The sequence below is a fragment of the Rosa rugosa genome, chromosome 2 (genome assembly GCF_958449725.1).
Source record: "Rosa rugosa chromosome 2, drRosRugo1.1, whole genome shotgun sequence".
NCBI classification, from domain to species: Eukaryota; Viridiplantae; Streptophyta; class Magnoliopsida; order Rosales; family Rosaceae; genus Rosa; species Rosa rugosa.
Genome location: NC_084821.1, coordinates 57,490,785 through 57,513,367, shown reverse-complemented (window position 1 = coordinate 57,513,367; position 22,583 = coordinate 57,490,785). Strand labels below are relative to the sequence as shown.

General features: G+C 38.2%; 1 protein-coding gene across 1 annotated transcript; it reads right to left on the bottom strand.

The window, feature by feature from the left end:
• Nucleotides 1-2,012: 2,012 nt before the first annotated feature.
• On the bottom strand, nucleotides 2,013-10,074 carry LOC133728725 (succinate-semialdehyde dehydrogenase, mitochondrial). Its single transcript, XM_062156156.1, has 20 exons — nucleotides 9,835-10,074; nucleotides 8,719-8,832; nucleotides 8,408-8,507; nucleotides 8,152-8,200; nucleotides 7,257-7,344; nucleotides 7,047-7,157; nucleotides 6,302-6,364; nucleotides 6,090-6,200; nucleotides 5,288-5,353; nucleotides 5,107-5,184; nucleotides 4,926-5,003; nucleotides 4,706-4,772; nucleotides 4,029-4,114; nucleotides 3,865-3,897; nucleotides 3,712-3,744; nucleotides 3,345-3,445; nucleotides 3,097-3,182; nucleotides 2,874-2,980; nucleotides 2,704-2,781; nucleotides 2,013-2,328 (listed from the first exon to the last, which is right to left on the bottom strand). Exons 1-20 carry the CDS (start codon nucleotides 9,922-9,924, stop codon nucleotides 2,290-2,292), a joined length of 1,578 nt encoding a protein of 525 aa, XP_062012140.1. The 5' UTR covers nucleotides 9,925-10,074; the 3' UTR covers nucleotides 2,013-2,289.
• Nucleotides 10,075-22,583: the final 12,509 nt, after the last annotated feature.

Genomic DNA, 22,583 nt, shown 5'->3' with positions numbered 1-22,583 from the left:
GTCAATACACTTGGTCCATGTACGAGTGTTATTGATCATGTTTTCATATGCATAAAAACTCTCTTGAGATCAGTAGAGAGACTGTGAAGAAAGAAGAGCAAGATCGTGTGATCGTTCAAGTGAAGGAGTTCAAGAAGATAGACAAACTTTGTGTTAGCTTTTCTCTAAACATTGTAGCCGAGTGAGTGCTATTTAAATTTGTAAAAGAACATATCCTTTTTAATAAGATGATTCTTATTTTGGGCTCTCAAGAGTAAGAGTCTCGCAGTGTTTTTAATCTCATATTTGAGGTTTTCACTGCGTGACCAAAATCTGTGTTCAGTTTGCTATTTTGGTTTCTGCTGCCCAGTAATTATTGATTCGTGCACTGCAATCCCCATTTTCCAGAAAAACACATTCTGTCCTTGTATTTTCAAATTGACACTTCTATTTTTCCATGTGATTAAGAACATCTTCATAAAACCTGCGAAACAAATCATCCATGGCTTTCCCTCTGAATTGGCTGGCCAGAATAGGCTCTCCCACAGCTCATACGTTAGTGGACAATATTGCTGCCCTCGCTTTCTTGTCAAAGCCCCAGTTAGCTTGTTTTATATAAGAGTCCCAGTCATTTCTGAAAGCTTCGAGGTTTTGCAAAGTAAAATAACTTTCATCCTCGATCACCTCTTTCACCTCATCCGTTGTTGGTGCGTAGTATGACAAATTGAATGCGTCCAATTTTTCCTCTTCAATCAAACCCTGAAAAATTCATCATAGTAAGTAATAGAAAGATATTATCTCACATCCAAGCTCTCGCATGAGAGCTTGAAGTGAGAATATACTTTGAAACTAAAACGAAAAATTGACTAGAGGTTTGTCTTGGAGGTAAGGAGTATATGTTTCTTCTTTTCCTTTTTCTCTCTCTATCTTTATTTGTCTTTTCATATAAGTTGACAAAATCCAATAACAAATGAAAAAAGATAAGAGCTCCAAATATTAAATTTGGAGGTACAACAAGAACCACCAAAAAAAAAAAAAAAAATTAAGGCTATTACATAGAGGAAAGTCCCGAGATTGCGATCAAGCTGCTATAAAGATGCAAGGAGGAAACTGAACCACCATGGCTAGAAGAATGCTTATAGCTGACAGGTTGAACCGAGGTATGAGAGGTTTTACTTTTTGTCACTTGCTCTAATGAAGCAGGATTTTTGCCAAAACCACCTTAACTCCTATAATTGTAATTGACCAAGCACAGAAGTTCTATCATTTGATAAAAATAATAATAAGAATAAATAAAAATTTAGATAAATAAAAACCTTTATGTTGGTTTGCAACAAGGGCACACGATTGCAAGTTTTGTTGGATGTGTGAATACTGTTGGATCAAATTTTGGGATCTACTTGAGAGTTTGGACTTGGACCAGAAGAAAATAGATGCAGCGTGCACTGCTAGTTACCAAAGGCCCAACCAATTCTCTAAGCAAAGTCATGGGTGGTTTTAGTCAGACCTACAAATTTGCTATTTAGACCTCTCTTAATTTTTGTAAAAATTTATTTCCTGTTTTACCCTCTTTTAGAAAAAAGAAACAAATTTAACTATATGCATGGCCCTTATTTTGAGTAATGTAAAAAGAAGAAAGGTTGATTTGAATTACAGATGAGCTCTTACTTGAACAAGAATTCGATAGAAAAACGAGTGGTTGTTGAAATTGTTATTTGCTGGGACTGCCACTGCTGTAGCTTACAACATCATGTCATATATGGGTTTGCAAGAATCTGACTCTGCTTATTGATTGTATTTACATTTTACAATTTACAATCTTTCACTAGTTTTGATGTTTCTTTTTGTATTGGTTTTGTTTGATTATCAGCGCTTACCTTAAAAAGAGATTTTCTCATGATGTATGCAATTTGGGAAATTTGAGAGGAAGAGGAGACGAGAATATATTATTCTCTTCTTCCCCTATGACTTGACAGGGTTTTCGAAAGAGGTAAGGTAGTAAATAAAAATTTATAAAAATTAAGAGAGGTCTAGATAGTAAATTAGAAAGTCTAAATAAAACCACCCTTCAAGTTGTGCAAAACGTTGAAAGAAAAACAAATCGTAACAGAAACATGATTTAACCACTCTGTTCTTGCAAAATTACGTTAACAGTAAGAACTTGCAGTTCCGCACACTAAAGCCTTATTCTTTTTGCACAAAATTACATCAAAGCTAAAACACTTATTTTCCAATACAACACATTTTTGGAGTCAAAAAGGTTACATCAGGTTCCAACTTGTGTTTTAAGCTTGCAAGGAACAAAGCACATCACTTGCTGCTCATATTTCCCAGGCACACGTATTTAACCTGCAACAGAGGATTAAGAATTGCCTAAGCATCACACGTGGAAGTTGTATGATATCATGTCATGCATAGAACTTGTCTATAGATACAGTTTAACTTCAATATTAATATGGTAGGAATGGTATACAATAATTGAAAGAAATCTGTATCAATGAAGGACTAGAGGAGAAATAAGAATATCAGGACCGGCATATGTAGTATAAAGGGAACCACACAAGCATCTTTTCCTCGCACTTCTAAGTTATGAAATGGTACTTTGATTTTTAGGTTATATTACTCTGTAAACCCAAGGAGTAAACAGGTTCTAACAGCTATCAACATTAATAATTTTATCTCTCTTGCAAGTATAATGAAAAGAGTATCCTTCGGTCCACTTACTTCCAAATATTCATCCATTCCATACTTGGAACCTTCTCGTCCAAGACCAGACTGCTTGACACCTCCAAAAGGAGCCACCTTCATTGATATGAAAATTACGCATTAATCAAATTGTAATTTGAAGAGTAAAAATAAATGGAAACGGTCGGCGGATGCAATGTAGGACCCACCTCTGTTGAAATTAACCCTTCATTGACACCAACAAGTCCATATTCAAGAGCTTCAGCAACACGCCATGATCGTTGTACATTATTTGTAAATATGTAAGCAGCTAACCCTGCATATGCATGCACGTGAAGATCAAAGGAAGACATGATTTAAATGGATAAGGCATCATTTTCTCCAAGTTTTTAATGGAGGTATCAGAACATGAAAGGAAGCTCAAAAGATTACCTGCATCGGTATCATTGGCCATGCGGAGAGCTTCATCCTCAGTTTTGAAACGCAAAACAGGTGCGACTGGTCCAAATACTTCATCTCTGAACCAAGACAAAATGTTAAGTGCACAGGTACCCTTGCTATCATCTTATCCACAATAATGAGTGTCAAGGTTTATTCATTTAACAATCAAATAATACGACAACTTGGTTATGGAAATCAAGTATGGCTAACATATGATACAACTGTATTCGAGGGTGTACCTTGCTATAATCATATCACTCTTGACATCCCTGAGAACTGTAGGCTCATAAAAGGTCATTCCAAGGCTATGCCTTTTGGCTCCAAGAACAACTTTTGCTCCCTTCAAAAGATCAATATAATAGAAAGCAAGTCAGGACTGAGTTTTGAGAAAAGTAACAATCATTAATGTTGAATAAACATGTTGATGCGAAAACTGGTGGAATAGCAACATAACAGTGAAGTGCTTAAAGGTTGATTACTTTTTCATATAATAGATCTAGTTCTAAGTTCTAACCTCGTTGAATGTCAAAACAAATTTTTTTACCAATTGTTCTTAGGCTATAGCACCACCATCAGAACAAATTACATAGAAATGTAGATATTAACCTTTGATGTAGCATCTTTGACAAATGACTCAACCTGTAACGAACATACACAAATTAAAAAGAAAAATAAATGAAAGGAGGATCACAAACCAATTCAAAAGAGAGAAAAAAATGAAGAGAGGATGAAAACTACAATTTGGTAAAGAAAACAAACCTTTTGTACTGCTGCTTCATTGATTAAAGGACCCTGCACGACAATGAAAACAATAAGTTGAACAGATATAATTCAAGGTTATATCAGCAACTCCAAGAATGTGATGGAACCTAGAAACGCAACCACCAAAAATTTGACAGACACTGCATGAATCTTGAGACTACCTGGGCCACTCCTTCACTAAAGCCATGCCCAACTTGGAGCTTCTGGACAGCTTTCGTAAAAGCATCCACAAATTTCTCATAGATACCTAAACAGATGAAAATGCACTTAGTAACCAGCTTTATTAAGTGCTATAAATTGCTAAGCCAAAAAACCACAATTATTCAAAAGCTTACTTTTGTATACACAACTACATGTGCATGAGAAATTTCAGTGTTATAATCAAAACCTACAGCACCAACATCAGAAGTGCCCACTCCAGTATGCATATATAAACATTTTTTCTTTCTTTCAAAAAGGCAAAGAAAGACTATATTCAGCAACAATAGTTAGTTTACCATTCGAATTCAAAACAATACAAGATGATGTCCTTCAAATTCAAAATATTTTGGTGTTACAAAGATCAGTAAGCATATTCTTCTAGCAAGGACTGTATTAAATTAGCAGGCTGCAGCAACTTCACAATGTTTTACTACACTTCCCACCAGATAGTGGCTGCTGCTTGATGATCAAACAGCACCAGAGCTTCCAATGTTTTTTTGGAATATACATCAATGTATAGTCTTAGCACCAGATCATTCACTAAACTAGGAAAATTGTACAAATCCAACAGCAATATTGGTTTAAAACAGAAAGCAAAAAGGTTGTAAATTATTAGTTGAATGTGGTTCCATCATACCTTCTTGTACCATAATCCTATTAGCACAAACACATGTCTGTCCAGTATTACGGAACTTTGCTCCAAGCTGGAAAAGAAAAAAAGAAAAGAAAAGAGACTCTTGCATGATTCAGCCAATGAATGTAACAAAAAGAAAGAATCCTTGAACCCAGAAATACAGAGGACCAAAAATAGAAATGAAATCTCTACTAAGACAGTTACGATGTATACAGATACTTACAGTTCCTTTTACTGCCACATCCAGGTCTGCATCATCAAAGACTATGCAGGGTGCATTGCCACCAAGTTCAAGAGATACCTAAAATAACCAAGAGAAAGAAAAAAAGGAAAAGGAATTAACCACATAATGGTTCCTCAAGCCTCTAGAGCATATATCCTGGTCCTACAGCCTATATCTTTACCTTCTTAACAGTCCCAGCTGCACCAGCCATCAACTTCTTTCCAACTGCTGTTGAGCCTGTGAAAGTGATTTTTCTTACCTGAATGAGTTGTATAAAGCACTCATGGTTAATGTATTACATTTATTATAACTACACATCTCAACAGGAAAATTGCCATTATGGGTATTAAAATGTATAAAACCTGCGGACTTGCAAGTAAAGTGTCCCCAATTGCAGAAGCATTTCCCATTACCACATTCATCACACCCTATATCGAAAGGGTAAATGCATTAGAAATGGAAGAGGGAACAAAGGTCCATTGCAATGACCGATGACTGGAGCAACAAGAGAAAATAAACAATTGGAAAACCAACATTAGAAATGACTTAAGATCAACAAGTAGCAACAACAGAGTGGGTTTATATACCATGACATGTCTGCTAATCCAGGTCTTTCTTTTCGGACAATATTTAAAAACTGGCATACAGATTATTGAAAAGAAATTGATGATCGAGTCTCCAAAAGGATATTTAGTCAACTATTCGTTATCTCGAGGGATTGAAGATGAAAAAACCCACTTTCTGATCAATAAATCAAAATCGCAAAAGTTTTTCCCAACACCAACCATTCATTGAACTGCAATACTTAAACTATAAATACCTAAGCTTTTATCTGTGTAGTCTCTCAAATTCTAAAGCAACAGTCCAAGCCATTTAATTTTATTACCATTCATAAACTCTAAACAATGATTCAACAGAACATAACACTTGTAGCAGAAAGCAAGAAATTTAGAGTCATTTCCAGCACGGAACGACTAATGACACTCCATAATTACATATCAAGCATGTGGATAACAAATAATCATCCAAGGGATATAAGAGCAGCCTGTGGTAAGAAATATTACCCGCAAGGCCAAATAAAGAATCTACTCACTTTATACTTAATAAGTAATTACACTTTATACTTAATAAGTAATTAAGAAGCGTAAACGACAGAAATATTACCGGCGGTATTCCAGCTTGCAGGGCAAGCTCAGCTGCTGCTAAGGCTGTGAGGGGTGTAAGTTCAGAGGGTTTAATGACCACTGTACAGCCACATGCAAGAGCAGGACCAACCTGAATAAAGTGAGAGGGATAAGAAGAGATCTTGTAAATGAGTCATACACCAAGTCGGAAGGCTATTCTGCAACATCAAATAGTTTTATTAAAAAAAACACCTTGCGGGTAATCATAGCCAATGGGAAGTTCCAGGGAGTGATTGCACCAACAACACCTACAGGCTGCAAGAGAAAATTTTATCAGAGACAAGAGGATAAAGTCATAAAACAAATTCACTCCCCTGCCCTCCACCCAAAAACTTTATACTAAACATCGATAATAGCAATCTTAAGAACCCTGCAGTTCCGCATTGGAGGGATTTATTAAGAATAATGATCATAAAGTTTCTATCCTTTGTTGGCTGAAATTGGGAGATCCGTTTGCAGTGGAATCAGGTTTCTAACCTATGAGGTCTTAGATGCCATGAGGATATGACTGAGACAATAATATCAAACTGATGGGAAAAAAAAAAAAAAAAATTGGGAGATCCGTTTGCAGTGGAATCAGGTTTCTAACCTATGAGGTCTTAGATGCCATGAGGATATGACTGAGACAATAATATCAAACTGATGAAAAAAAAAATTAAAAAAATTGGTATATACTGAGGAATCCCCCTCCCCCTCTAATGCATAGTGGCACCTGTCCTAGGTCTTCATAGTCAACTCAAAGAATCTTGTACTTATGTGTTTTGTGATGGTTTAACATCAACAAAAATGTATAATGGTCTTCTTTCCTTTTTCATTTTTTAGATTAAAGATTCATTTATCAAACCCCTGAATATTTCCCCAACAGTTGATTATTGAATAAACTAGTTCTCATTAGGAGTATAGGACATCAAACCATCAAAGAAACCTATAATATCACCTGCTTTAAAACAAGCATCCGTCGATCGGCCAGAGGCGATGGAATTATATCACCATATACACGTTTTGCCTCTTCAGCAAAGAACTCAATAAAGCCAGCTCCATAGGTCACCTGTACTATCAGAGGTCATGACATCTTGGTAACTGTAAGTAAAATGCAATGCTAGAGGTAATTGCTAAAATTTCTTATATATAGTCTGAAATGTGATACCTCACCCATAGCTTCTTGTAAAGGTTTCCCTTGCTCCAGGGTAATGAGTTGTCCAAGTTCTTCTTTGTGGGAAATTAGTAGATCGTACCTTAAAAGATGGAAAGGAATAAAGATTTTCAACAACTGTATGATATTTCCCAGCATCCTAATGCAGTATTGAAGAGTAACAAGTAGAGCTCCAAGAGAGCAAGAACGAGTAACCACACTACATGGAAGTACAGAGTACACCTTCAAACGACTCAATAACTAGTGCCTGGATATCCAAAACACTATCAACCACATTAATTCAGGTAGGTGGTCTAACTTTGAGTTTGATGCGAAAGCAAGAACATTGCAAATTCAACACAAACATATAAGCGCACAAGAATTGCCTAACAAATGCAGCTAGAGTACTATATGACAATACTAATATTCAATTTCATGGGAAATACTGCTTGGGTTCTATATAATGATACTAATATCTTAACACAAGTGAGAAATAATCAGTTACTTCCCACCACTTAGCACTAAGCACTAGAATTGTATCAATCTTGATATGTTACACCAGACAAATGGGAAGCTCTATCTTTGTATATAATATTGCCACATAGATTCAAGGAAAAGTTTATCTGGAGAATTGGTTTCTGATCAGTTAAACATTAAGATCCAATAGCAGTACCAAGCAACAACGCCATTCAAAAAATAAATAAATGCAAATCATATCACCAAAAATTATCTGCAGATAATGACAAAAACACAACTACAGTCTGTTAAGTACTTCCTCTGTTAACTTTGTACTTAAAATACTGAGTAAGCTTCCATAGCATTTAGGAAGAATCCCTACTACAATATACTAACAAATCAAATGAATAGTTTTACAAAGATGAGATATAGAGAACCAGGGTAGGAATTATACCATTTCCTTAAACATTTGCTCCTTTCCACATTAGTGACCTTGCTCCAGGCTATATACAGACAAAAAGTTTAAATACTTGAATTAGTAACTGAAATTTTCACAACCTCAAGCTATGTTAAATATGATCAGAAATAATCTACAAAATATTATACACTAAATACCATATAGTTCAGTTCATGCTAAATTGAGCAAATAAATCTACAAACATCTAACTTAAAGTTTTAAACACAATGTGGAGAGGTCAAAAGTCCCATACAACTGAATGCCTCGGAGGCTGCGGATATTGCATCATTTGTCTCATTTTGACCCATGCATGGGACGGTTGTTATGACATCACCAGTTGCTGGGTTGTGAACCTGCAATGTTATGAAAAAGAAGTGATATCAGGAAATTGACAAGATTACGTTTCAGATCAAAGAAAAAGAAGAAGACCAAAAGTGCAGCAAAAAGGTTGGTGAGGGGATCTAGTTATAACAAATCTTGTAATCAAGAGAAGTGCTCCTTCTTTCTTTAAAAAATAAAAAATAAAAATTTTTAGAGGAAATGAAAATGGTTCTTCATTCATACCTTTATAGTGTTCCCGTCATATGCATCAGACCATTTCCCTCCAATAAGGGCCTGACTACGTAATAGACCAGCATCAACAAGCCGAGAAGCAAAGCCTTTTGCGTCCATGCTAATCTGACATCCAATTCCAGCAATCAAATTTCACTATATCCACAAGTACGAGTTAAGACAAAAAAATTTAAGAATAAATACTATAAAGAGGAAAAACTCAAGTGTTTGCTCATTTTGCAAGTGGCCTTTTAACAATCAACTTTGGATTTTGAAGTGCGAATGATTAAAAACACAAGGGTCATGAATCATGATAAAGAGTATATTAGCATTTTATGGTTCCAATCTAAATGTGGATATCATCAACCTCCAAAACCCTGGCAACATCCATAGTTAATCCAACCCATTATTTACACACATACCCAGCTTTGATCACAAACACAACAATCAAAGGGTGTTCTAGAAACATATAGAAATTCAAAATTAAAACCCAGACCACTATTGCCAACCTGATCAACCTTACTCAAACCAACCTTCAATTTCTATCAAAACCCAACTCAAATTGAAAAAAAAAAGAAAAAGTTCATTCCTTTCATCAGCATTCACAATCAAAACAATCACACACTCAAGACATACACAGAAATGAATGGACTTGAGAGGGAAAAAGGACCATCACTTGCTCACTTAATCAAATTGATCTCCAATTTCTAACAAAACCCAACTCAAATTGAAAAAAAAAAAAAAAAAAAAAAGTTCCATCTTTTCACCACAATTATTTTCACACACGTCCCACCTCTGATCACAAACACACCAACCAAAAGGGTGGTCTAGAAACATTCAGAATTTTCAAGATAAAACCCAGAACGCTATTTCTACGTTCTATCAACATAGAGAATTGATCTTCAATTTCCAACAAAAACCCAACTCAAATTGACCAAAGTTCAGACCTTTCCATCAACATTCACAATCAAAACAATCTAAATGTATAGACTTTGAGAGAGGAATACAAAGACCATTACTCACTCACTCACTGGTGCCCAAGTTGCAATGTGAGGCTCTCTTGCTCTCTAACCCAATATAAAAACACATAATCAGAGATGACTGGGGGGGGGGGGGGGGGGCGCTTACCTGGCGAGCAAAGAGAGGAGTCGAGGCGTGCATGGAAGGCAAATGTGAGACGAGCTTGAAGGGTCGAGCTGCCAGCATGCGTGCCGCCATCACCGCAATCTATCTTGTCTCTTCTTGCTTCGAGGAAACTCCCTACTCTGTGCTCTTCTCTATCGTCGAGCTCGAGGCTCTCACTCACTGAAACTGAAGCACTCTTTCTCTCTCTCTTCACGTTTGGCTCTGTCGACACAGTTTATGACATCTGTTGCACGCCCTGGTTTATTAATAGGGGTCGTCATTTTGGGCTTGTTTGGATGACTACGGAGGCCTATTCATTTTGAAAGGGAAGGGAAATCCTTTCGCTGCTCTATTCATTTTGATAAATTATCTGTTTTTTTTTTTTGGATATATGGGGACCCAAAGGGCCCAAAAGAAAAAACTACATATGAGAGACTACGGTCCTAAACTTAGGACTTTCACACAAGTCGTCAAGAAGGAGATTGATAACTTGCGGAGGAGGTTGCTCCATGAAATGCACACCCAAATCCTCAGTAAGGCTACACTTGGATAGCATGTCAGCAACCATGTTAATTTCCCGGAAAACATGCTTCACTTCACAGCTCACAAACTTCTGCATCAAGTACTGGCAACTATTTATAATGGATTTCAAAGGATGCAGTTCATCCACTTCTTGATTCACTAAAGTGACAAGGATATCAGAGTCACTTTCAATAATGATCTTTTGGCAATGAGCAGTGACAGACATTCTAAGCCCCAATAACAAACCCCAGGCCTCAGCTTGAATAACACTGCCACAACCTAAATTAGCAGTGAACCCAGAAATCCAAGATCCAGAAGAATCCCTGAGAACCCCACTAGCACCAATCTTTCCACTCCGCTCTCTTGCGCCATCAATATTCAGCTTGCACCAGTTCAGAGGAGGCATGGTCCAATGCAGCATAATAGTAGTCTTTTGGCCAAGAATTAAATTCTTTGAGGTGGTTGAGCTCCACTCCTTAGTAGCGTCAATGATCAGATTGCTGGGATTAATTGGATAATGAAACTCCTCATCGAAAATAATCTTATTCCTCCACTTCCAGATGTACCAGCAAGCAAAAACAAAGACAATACACCAATTTAACTCTCCATAACAAGTTCTCTTGCATCGAATATTTGCTGCCAACCAGCTCATCCAATCCAGATGCATAGCTCTAGTAATGGTATCCAAACAAATGATCTTATTCCATATAGAGGAGGCATGAGAACAATCTCTTAACAAGTGCATAATAGTTTCAGGAGCGTTATGGCAAAGAGGGCAAGAAGAGTCAGAGGACATTCTTCTCTTGACTATTTCCACATTCGTTAGCAATTTTCCATGACATAAAAGCCAGAAAAAAGATTTCAGCTTGGGAGGAATAGCCATTTTCCAAATAAAAGCCCAATTAAAGGGAGTATAATTCTCATCTTGAAGTAAAGTAAGGTATGCAGATTTAACTGAGTACTTACCAGTCGAAGTAGCACCCCATATGAGCTTATCAGAACCACAACCAGCATATCCAGCAGGGATCTTCACAATTTGGCTAATCAGATCATCAGGCAGCACCGATCTTAATAAATCCATGTTCCAGCCATGCTCATTCCAGAAATCCTTTACTTTAGCTTGAAAATTAGTGATACTAGAAGGAGCAAAAGTAAGGGTTAAGGGTTTTCCATGAAACCATGTATCAGTCCAAAAATTAACTGAGCTTCCATCACCAATTCTCCATGTTAGACCTTTCTGCAATAATTTGGAGCCAAATATTACCCCACGCCAAGTGCTAGAACACCTAGTAGGGCAAGAATACTGAGGATGGAGAAAGTTGACCTGTTTGACATATTTATTATGGAGAACATCGCTCCACTGATACGCTCAAAGCAAGCGCATAATTTAACCCTGAAAACATCGTTAGTAGTATAAGCAAATAGGGATCGTTCTATTCCGGGGATTGAGGGTACACCTGTCATTGTCAAAAAAAACAAATAAAGAATTAAAATAATAAAGTAAAAAGTATTATGTACAAAAATAAAATAAAGAATAAAAATATATACAAGTTAATATAAAAAGGGGGGTTTTGAGATTATAGAATTGGAATTAAAATTAAATGAAATAAAGAAAGTGTAAAAACACATATACAAGGGTGGAACACAAGAAACAAAGATCAAAACTACAATCATATGAATGAAATCCAATTACAATTCCTATAGTTGATTATCTATGTCATGAGAAATAAGTTGACCATGTGAAACATTCAAAGCAAATGATTTCCCATATTTTACTTTCCTTGAATATTTAATCTAAGTGAAAGCACCTAAATTAAACCTATTGAACATGCAATCATAGTCTAGAAAACTAGCTAATCAAGAACACATTCAATGCATGAAGAACAAAGAAAGGATGTCAACCAAAGTGCACAACCTAGTATGAAAAAGTCCATCTATTTGCAATCCTCCTTAATTGATTTCGACTTTTGTCCAAAGCCTTTACTACTTAAATCTAGCACCAATTACATGCATATATCCTAAGTTGGCCATCAAAGAACACGTACATATAAAAGTTTTCCATAATCCAAAATCAATTAAGCAATCTCACATAAGCAACATAAAAATCAACATAAAGAAATCACAATTTTTATTCAAACATAGAAATTGGGCTTAAACTTTGCCCTTAATGTTATTGTTAACTAGAAACAAATTCCTACGAAATTAAATAAGGAAAAAGAATGAATTACACCGTGAGTTGGAGATGGAGATGGAGTGCTTGAAACGTTGAAATCTTGAATCTTGGAAGCAAGCCTTCAAGGTGGACGATGGAGGATATGATATTCCCGGCTCCTTCTTCTTCTTCTTACTTGAAAACGCAGAATTTTGCAACTAGAGAATGGAGAGAAAAATGGAATGGAAATGGAGAGACAAAGAAGATGAAATGGATGAAGGAATGTGTTTAGAGTGAGAGGAGAAGGTGTTTATATAGGGAAGAAAAAGAAGAGTGAAATGATAAATGGAAGAAAAATAATGAAAGTGGTTTGTAAAATATGGAAAAGATGGAGTAATGATGAAATGAAAGCAAGGCATGAAGGTGCAGAAGTATGGAAGTGATGATGATCTATTGGAGCAGAAAAATATATCCAAGGAAAAAGAGAAAAGCATCTAGCTTTCTTCATGTGGGTAGGAAACTTGAACATGTGGTGTTGAGCTGTTTTAGGTCAGTTTCTGCCCTTTTATTCCTTCAATTATTTCTCCAACAGGAATTCAGTTTTGGCTCGTGACTTCTTCATATGAAATGATCTACCATGAGTGTAGATCATTTTGGTAAAATTTCAGAATTTATTTCCATGCCTTTGGGCTGGAAATGCTGCTGGACCTCTTACAGGTCCAGTTTTCCAGTTTTGCTTCTGCAGGAAATTGGGTTGACTGTTTGAAGGCCTTCCACTCAATTATAGCTCTGGCACTCTTCATAAGAAATGATCCTTAGGATGTGTAGAATGGATCTGGAAAGTTTCAGCTCATTTGAAGTTCATTTGGTCCGGCGGCCGCTCCTTCTTCCTTGCTTGGCTTGGTTTCTCCTAGCCGGAATAGGAAAATGTGTAAAATTGACCTTTTAGTACATTTCCATTTTTCTCCATCATTTATAGGTAATTATGGACCTAATGCTCATTTCATCATCATCTACTCCAATGTACCTAAAAAAATAGAAATTAAGTTAAAAATCGATTCGTTAAGGAATTAACTAAGCAAAATGTGAGGAATTAACTATTAAAATACCACATTAAAATGCTCCTATCATCCACAGACCCTTATCACCTTGGAACATTCTCCACCCAATCTTAGCAAGCATAGCCTGATTCATATCCTTAGTGCATTTAATTCATAGGCCACCAAACTCTTTAGGTCTACAGACTAACTCCCAACTAGCAAGGTGAGTTTTCTTCTTACCATCATAATCCCCCCATAAAAAATCTCTATTCAACTTATCAAGGCTGTCACAAATGGACATAGGAATTCTCACAGTTTGCATAGTATAATTTGGAATAGCAGCAGAGACAGATTAAATAAGAGTTAACCTGCCAGCCAAGTTTAACAACTTTCCCTTCCAACCAGCAAGCCGTCCTTGCACTTTATCAACCACAGCTGCATAAGTTTGCTTGGTAATCTTAGTGTGTATCAATGGCACCCCTAGATATTTACCAAGATTAGTAGTCAACACCGAACCACAAATTCTACTAATATTTCTTGCAAGAGACTTGCTTGTATTTGGGGAGCAGAAAAGGACTGACTTGCTAAAGTTAACCTCCTGCCCTGAAATATCACAAAACAAATCTAGGCACCTCTTTAGGATTCTAGCTTGGTCACAGCTTGCCTCAGCAAAAAGAATAAGATCATCGGCAAAAAATAAATGGGATATGAGAGGACCAGACCCAGAGGCTCTAACAGGCTTCCACAGACCATCTTCCACTGCAGATTTAATTAAGTGAGAAAGCTTCTCCATACAAAGGACAAAGAGATATGAAGACAAGGGATCTCCTTGTCGAATGCCTTTGCTTGCCTTAAATTCATTTGAAAGTTCACCATTTAAACATACCTGAAAACTAGTAGAGGAAACAGAGCTCATAATAAGCTTGATAATACCTTCAGGAAAATGAGCTTCGTATAAAACTGCTTCAATAAAATCCCAGTTAAGTCTATCATAGGCTTTAGATAAATCAATCTTCCATGCCATGAAGCCTTTTTGACCACAAGAATGTTGGTATTTGTGCAGCACCTCTTGAGCAATGATGATATTGTCTGAGATATGTCTTCCCGGTACAAAGCTAACCTGATTGGGACTGATAAGATTTCTTAGATAAATTATCTGTTTCGACTGACGATGATCAACTGACACGTACCTTTTTTGCGTAAGAAGGAGACTCCTATAGGCTGGCTATATTCACATAAATCCCCTTTATCAATGTGAGAAAAAAAAATGTCGTCAAATTAGATTAAATGTTTTTTTGTGCAGTGACCAAAAAATTAGGTGATTTACCAAATTTATTTACCAACGTAGCGAATGATGTAATAATCTTCAATTCATTCAAATTTGGAACGACGAGTGAGAATGGCGTGGAAATCTTTTACTCGCTGAAATGATGCACTACAATGTCTATGAACCCAAATGGCATTAATTAAAACCGATGGTTTTACTTCAATCAGTTGTCAGTCTAGCCACTAAGTTGATTTAATGGTTGTCGTTTGGTTGTCAATCTTCCCCAAAATGGTGAAAGGTATATAACACAATTGTGCTGTTGGTCAATTAAAATCGATATAAATAGGGTTACGATGGATTCCACAATTTGGTCTAATAGTAAGATTTACCGCTCGAGTCTCCACCTTTTTGTTATTGTACTGATTACTGAAGCTAAGACACTTCTTCTTATAGATTGTGGTTTCGAACATATATAACACTTCACTAATTCTCACCTCAACGATATATCCCTATGTGCACCATGTTGTCTACTAATACATCACACCAATACTGCCATTATAGGGTCACTGTCAACCTCTCTTAGAGGCTTAATGTACTTGTTGGCATATTTCCGATCCACACAATGAGATATTGTTGTTTTGGGCTTAAACTACAACATCCTTTAATTTTTGATAACTCAAGAGTGCGTCTTTCTTTAAATATGCTAATTACTTCATGTTCAAGTAAACCCTAATTTGTGTTTAGCCCAAACTCTAGGTTACTTGACCTAGTGGTAATAGGGTTACATTAGAAGGATCTAGATTCCTATTCAATGTACGATTACTTTCCTTGTATGATTTAGATTCTATACATTGTAATCCTCTATATAAAGAGGCCCCTATTATCAATGAGATATACACAGCAAATTCCTCTCAATTTCAGTTTCTCTACAACACGTTATCAGCACGAAGCCCTAACCCTGAAACCCTAAATTCGTAGCCTTCAAATCCCAGAAACCACCGTCGCCCACCTTGAAGCTCTCAACTCCAGGAGTCCAGAACCGGCGGCGCCACCACCAGAACCGGCCGGAAAAACACCAAACCGGCCACCGGAAGTGACGCAAATATCTCTGCCCGGTTCAACGGCTTCCTCACCGCCTCCTGCATCCATACTCCACCACCTGCAGGAACTCGATCCCAGACAACTGGAACCGGAAATTTCACCACCGGAACCGGCCTAAAAGTCCCTGAACCGGCCACCAGAAAAGACTGCAACCGGACCGGCAGAAAAGAAGAAAAAAAAAAAAAAAAAGAGGAGGCAGAAGCCTAGCCCAGCAGATCTACCCTAGGCCTAGAAGCAGACCTCAGGCCCATAGTCGCTGCCCCAGGCCCAAATCACATCAGCCCAGAGCCTGTCCACGTCAGCACTGCCACGTCAACGCCCAGTCAGCACCAGTCAGTAGCCACGTCAGCACCAGTGCCACGTCAGCTCCCCGGTCAACCCTCCGGTCAACGCTGGTCAACCTTTTTCCGGCAGACTTCCGGCCACTTTTCCAACGACCTATTTTCGAGGTATTTTTTTTCTAAAAGTTCCCGTTTTTTTTAGAGTTTTTAAATTCAATTTCTCTTCTTTTTATCGGGGACTTGCAACCTCCTTTCTTCTACCCCCCTTTCTTCTTCATAGGGGAGACCAATAGCCGAACTGTGGGGGTTCGTGCTCACTCCAAGCTTGGAGCTTGTAGAGTCCTCCAAACTTAGAGTTTGTTGAGAAGAAAAACGATTGACCACTTACGTCATTGTTTCGATCTAATCCAATACCTCTTGGAATTGAATTTCTTGGAAGCGATTACGCTCAGAAATTTAATAGTTTTTCGTGGTAGCCTTTTTCGCTCCGAAACTAACCCTAATCTTGTGTTGTTTTTCAGGATGAGTAACATGAACAAGTTGAACTTCGTTCCACTGGAGACAACTGGCGCAGGATACCATAGGTGGGTCCGAGATGTGCGCCAACATCTTAAGGCTGATGGACTTCTCAGAGCCATCCAAGAGCCTAGTCAGAATGAGCTCTCCATTGAGCAAGCTACTGCTTTTGAAGCAAAACAAGCTAAAGCCATAATTCTCATGACAAGGCACATGAATGACGCGCTCCAAAATGAGTACCTCAATGAGGAAGACCCAAGAAACATATGGGTAGAACTTGAGCAGCGATTTGGCAACGTTCGTGACTCCCTGCTTCCTGATTTAGAAGTGAGATGGCATAGCCTCCGCTTTTGTGATTTCAAGTCTGTACTTGATTATAACTCGGAAGCTCTTCGTATCAAGTCTCTGATGGAGTTTTGTGGCCAAGCCATAACTGATACGATGTTGATCGAGAAGACTCTCTCTACCTTCCCCGTCTCTGCACTGATGATTTCAAAGAATTATCGGATTGATGTAAATGTAGGACGTATCACAAGGTTTCATGAGCTCATTGGCACCATGAACGTAGCTGAAAAGCACGACAATATTCTTGTGAAGAACTATAATGCTAGACCCGTGGGAACTAAGTCTATTCCGGAGTCTAACTATAGTCGCGCCCCCAAGGGAGGACGCAATGAGCGAAACCCTAAGAGTAGGGACAATTCTGGACGTTCTGGTCCATATGTTCGCCCTAAAGAGGAAGGAAATCGCCAAGAGAGGCGTGCACGGAACCGTGCAGGTCAACGTGTGAAGAGAGAGAGAGGTGGAGCCTCCGACCATGGTAGTAACGCCACAAAGAGCATTGGTCGTCCAAATCGCACCCCAATGGTGCCTCGATCAAGGGAGCCTGACCATAATGATGTTTGTTTTCGATGTGGATCAACTGAACATTGGGCCAAAGCATGTAAAGCACCCTAGAATGTTGCAAACGCATACAAGACGTATCGCAAAGCAAGGGAGGCAAATTACATGGAACAAGAAGATCAAGATGGCGATCTCGATCTAAGGGTGGAAGACTACAATGATCAAGACCTAGAAACTGGTGATTTTGATTAAGTCTTTTTATTTTCCAAGAGATGTAGGCAATTGCCATATTATTTTTGTAGTAGATGCCAATGATATTAGTCTTTCTTCAAAGTAGGCGTACTCAATGTAAGTGTGATGTCTAGGAAGGTTTTGAGATAAGTGGTACTTAAGCGAGCCTTGCTCCACCGACATCTCTCTACTCACCTGGTCACATTTGCATTGGAATTACCGAAATGAGTTAGACGACTACCATTGTTTTGCATTAGCTAGTTTATTGGATTAGATTTTCTTTGGTTAAAGAAACGATGATGTAATTCCGTTTGGCTTATTAATAAAAGTTGAGTTCTTTCCTTAATGACTCCTTTTTAATTACGAGCTTTTCTTCAAAGAATGGATGAACTTCAATGTCTTGCGGATAGTGCAACAACGCACACCATTCTACGACATAGGCAATTATTCTTGGAGATGTTGTCTACATATTCATCTGTGACTACGATGGCTGGGCCATCAGGTTTAGTTCAAGGACATGGAATGACCCAATTCCTATTGCCAAATGGCACCTTGATTAAAGTCACTAAAGCCCTCTACGCTCCTAAGGCAAATCGAACCTTATTGAGCTTTAAAGATATTAGAGCCAACGGATTCCATGCGGAAATGCATAGTGAGAACGGAATAGAATTCCTTTGCATTACCTCCTTATATCTGCTTGGGGTGATGTGCACCAATCTCCTTATATCTTCTTGGGGTGATGCAATATCGCATGCAGCTATGCTATGCTAATTCGTCTACGACCCACCGCCACTCAATGTACCTCTGCGTTACAGCTAGTGACTGGGTACAAGTATCGTACTTACGCATATTTGAGTGTGCTATTTATGTGCCAATTGCGCTGCCACATCGCTATATGATGGGTCCTCACAGACGAATGGCCAACTACGTTGGATTTGAGACTCCAACAATCGTCAGCCACTTCATGCCCTTGCTAGGCGATCTCCTTACCGCTAGATTTGCGGATGTCACTTTGATGAGACAGTCTTCCCGTCGTTAGGGGGAGATAAGAACACAGATGTTCAGCAGGAACGACAGAAATTGTCGTGGTCTGTCCCCACTATGTCTCATCTCGATCCCTACTAAAGTGACGAGATCACACAAATATGTTGCTAACATGCCTGCAAGGAAGGACGTCCCTACGAGAGGACATAGCGCCACCCTACACGGAGGTAGGCATGGTGCCAATGCCAAAGAGAGTGACACTCTGGCGTTATAGGCCATGGCCCCAGCTAGGATGCTTGGGAGGCCCGTGGGTTCGAAGGATGCTTTGGCACAACCTAATCCTTGGATCATCGACACTCAAAATCCGTCTCATGAGAATCTTCCGGGTTATGGTTATCGTTGAGGGACGCCTCAACGTCAGAACCTATTCCTGAGAATATAGAGCTCTATGAAAATTACACTAGTGTACATGAGACGTGGGATAGAAACTCCATCATAATTAATGATGTAGTTGCACATTTCGTTGCGCATGAGTTTGTTGAGTCAAATGATATCGAACCACGCTCCGTTGATGAATGAATGCCAACGTAGAGAGATTTGGCCTAAATGGAAAGACGCGATCCAGGTTAAGTTGGATTCTCTAACGAAGAGGAAGGTTTTCGAGCCAGTAATGCAAACACCTCCTAACATAAAACCTATTGACTAATGGGTCTTCGTTAGAAAGCGTGATGAGAAAAAGAGATAGCAATCTCGCCTTATGGCGCAAGGCTTCTCACAAAACGCCCTGGAATCGACTACGATGAGACATATGGATGTCATTGCATTCCACTACCCTGTCAATTTGGTAGTTTCCAAATAACTGAACATGCAGCTTACAAATGTGGTCACTGCGTATCTATATGGGGATCTAGATATGGAATATACATGAAGGTTCATAGTGAACTTCATTTACCCAAGTCAAGTGGCTCTAGACCTCGGAGCGCGTTTGCAATAAGGTTGAAACGCTCGCTAAAGTGACTACTTGATTGGGAAGGGATATGCCCACGCGTTTCCATAACAAGTTTCGGATTTTATCGCGGTTCATGTTGGACATGATCTTCATTAGAAGCCCTTAAAGAGTTAAGGGAAACCGCTGAACACTAGAAATCCGAGTTTGAGATGAAGGATTTTGGGAGAACACGATTATGTCTCGGTTTGGAACTTGAGCATCGTGTTGATAGATGCTTAGGCATTTGACAAGGTCAAACCTTCAAGCACCCCCATGATCGTCCGTAGTCTTGATCCTGAAAAGGATCCTCTTCGTTCGAAGGATGATGACGAAGATGTGCTAGAGGCGGAAGTGCCCTACATAAGTACAATAGGCGCATTATTGTACTTAGCTCAATGCACAAGACCGGACATCTCATTTGCAGTGAGCTTGTTCGCTAAGGTATAGCTTTGTGCCAACGCGACGCCATTAGATTGGTATAAAAGATATCTTTTGGTACTTGAGATGTACGATTGATATGAGCTTGTTCTATCCCTACATAGAGATGATGGATTCATACCCATCACACACCAGGATCGCCGCCAACACTGGCCTGCGTCCACTATCCCCATCCCAAAACGACATGTGTTTTGGAAGGTTTTGCTGATATTGGGTATCTCTCTGACCCACACAAAGGTCATTCCCAAAATGGTTAAGTGTTCACCATGGGTAAAGACCGTGATATCTTGGAGGTCTATAAAAAAGACCTTAGTCGCTATATCTTCGAACAATGCAGAGATCATTGCTCTTCACGAAGTAGTTCGTGAATGTATATGGATTGGATCCATAATTACGCATGTTCGAACAATTGTGGTTTGAAGTCTACCATAGATGAGCCTACGAGCATTTAGGATAATGCTGCTTGCTTTGAACAAATAAAGCAAATGCTACATCAAAAGCGACAACGCCAAGCATAATCAGCAACAACAGACTCTACTCAAGATCAAAGTGAACTAGGTTCAATCTGAGGACAGTGTGGCAGGCTTGCTCACTAAGTCATTGCCTAAATTCCACTTTCGAGAAACATGCATCGTTTGCTGAAATTATCTGAACTCCCATGATCGTAGTCATCAGGGGGAGATGCAGACATCAGGGGGAGATGTCTACATGTTCATCTCGAAACGTGAAGGGTGTGTTGTGCTCTTTTTCCCCTTCGACCGATGTTATTTTTGTCCCATTGGGTTTTTGTTACTCGGCAAGGTTTTTAACGAGGCAACGAGAGAAGCATCGCGTTTGGGCAACACAAGGGGGAGTGTTCAAGTAAACCCTAATTTGTGTTTAGCCCAAACTCTAGGTTACTTGACCTAGTGGTAATAGGGTTACATTCGAAGGATCTAGATTCCTATTCAATGTACGATTACTTTCCTTGTATGATTTAGATTCTATACATTGTAATCCTCTATATAAAGAGGCCCCTATTATCAATGAGATATACACAGCAAATTCCTCTCAATTTCAGTTTCTCTACAACACTTTTTATGTAGAATTTTATGTGCGTCTTTCTTTAAATTTGATAACTCGCACTTCCTCACTCGGGATCTTCTATAGATCAAAGTTGTGCAAGTTATAAATGTAATATTTCAGAATCCATCTGAATGCTTTATATTGTTATTTTTTACTCTTTAGTTGGCGAAACATAATTTTTCTTCTCCTTTGGGGCAAAGTATTAATCAAATATTTATTTTTGTTAATTATGTGTTTATTATACTCTTTTAAATTGCATGCATCTAAAAACTTTAGAATATACAGTACGATCTTAAAGTTTAGCAATATCCTAATAAGATAGATCTTTATAGATAATACAAACTAGAATGAAAAGATAAAAGATCCATGATAGAGTGTAAATGAAGATTGGAAAATTGTTGAGTCACCAAATGAAAATGCTAACATCACACGTCATGCTTCTATATATATATGGTCTTCCCCATATGATAAATTATCTTTAGTTTAACGTAGTAATGGGGGGTCTCTTTGCTTTGAACAAGTAGCAAGCTAGCCTACTTCTTTGACGCTTAGAGGTAGCATTTGGACCTGTCTGGATTTGTATTCATGACTGCCATGGTATATATTTATCCCAAATAAGAGAAAACCAAAATTCATCAATTATGGTTGGGGTGCGGTTTTTTTCTTAGTTCAAGACAAACAGGCTACCAACCAGTAGCACTCAGATCACTTTCAGAAGACGATTAGGGTCCCTCATTGGTTTTTCGACGCTCGTTTTCATGTTCTTTTTGGTTGTACAATGTACATATTTTGCATGTTGTGGCAAGGGATGGTGCCACTATATAAGCATGTTTGTCGATAAAATGTGTATCTTTTTATTTTATTTTTTATAAGAGACTTGACGCCCAATGTTCGTCGAAAAAGTGTGTCACCTTTTGACAACGAAATTATAATGGCAAAGATGTGTATTTTTTTTTTTTTACATGGCAAAGATGCATCTTTTTTTTAATATTTTTTTATAGGGTTCTACGACGGATTTTCCGTCAGTAGAAGTGTGTCACTTTTTAGAGACAAAATTTTATTGGTTTCTTTTATGAGAGGGTTTTACCGATAAAGTTCTCTCGACAAAAGATGCATCCTATTTTCTATTATTCTTTTTCGAAGACTTTGGGTGACAAATGTTTGGGTCAGTGCAAGTGTATCACTTCTTGGTGACAAAATTTTGGCAATAGTTTTTTATGGGAAGTTTTGTATCGATCAATTTTGCATCAGGAAAATGTGTATACCTTTCTATTTTTTTTTTATAGGAGGCATGTTGTAACAAATTTATCATTGGAAAAAGATG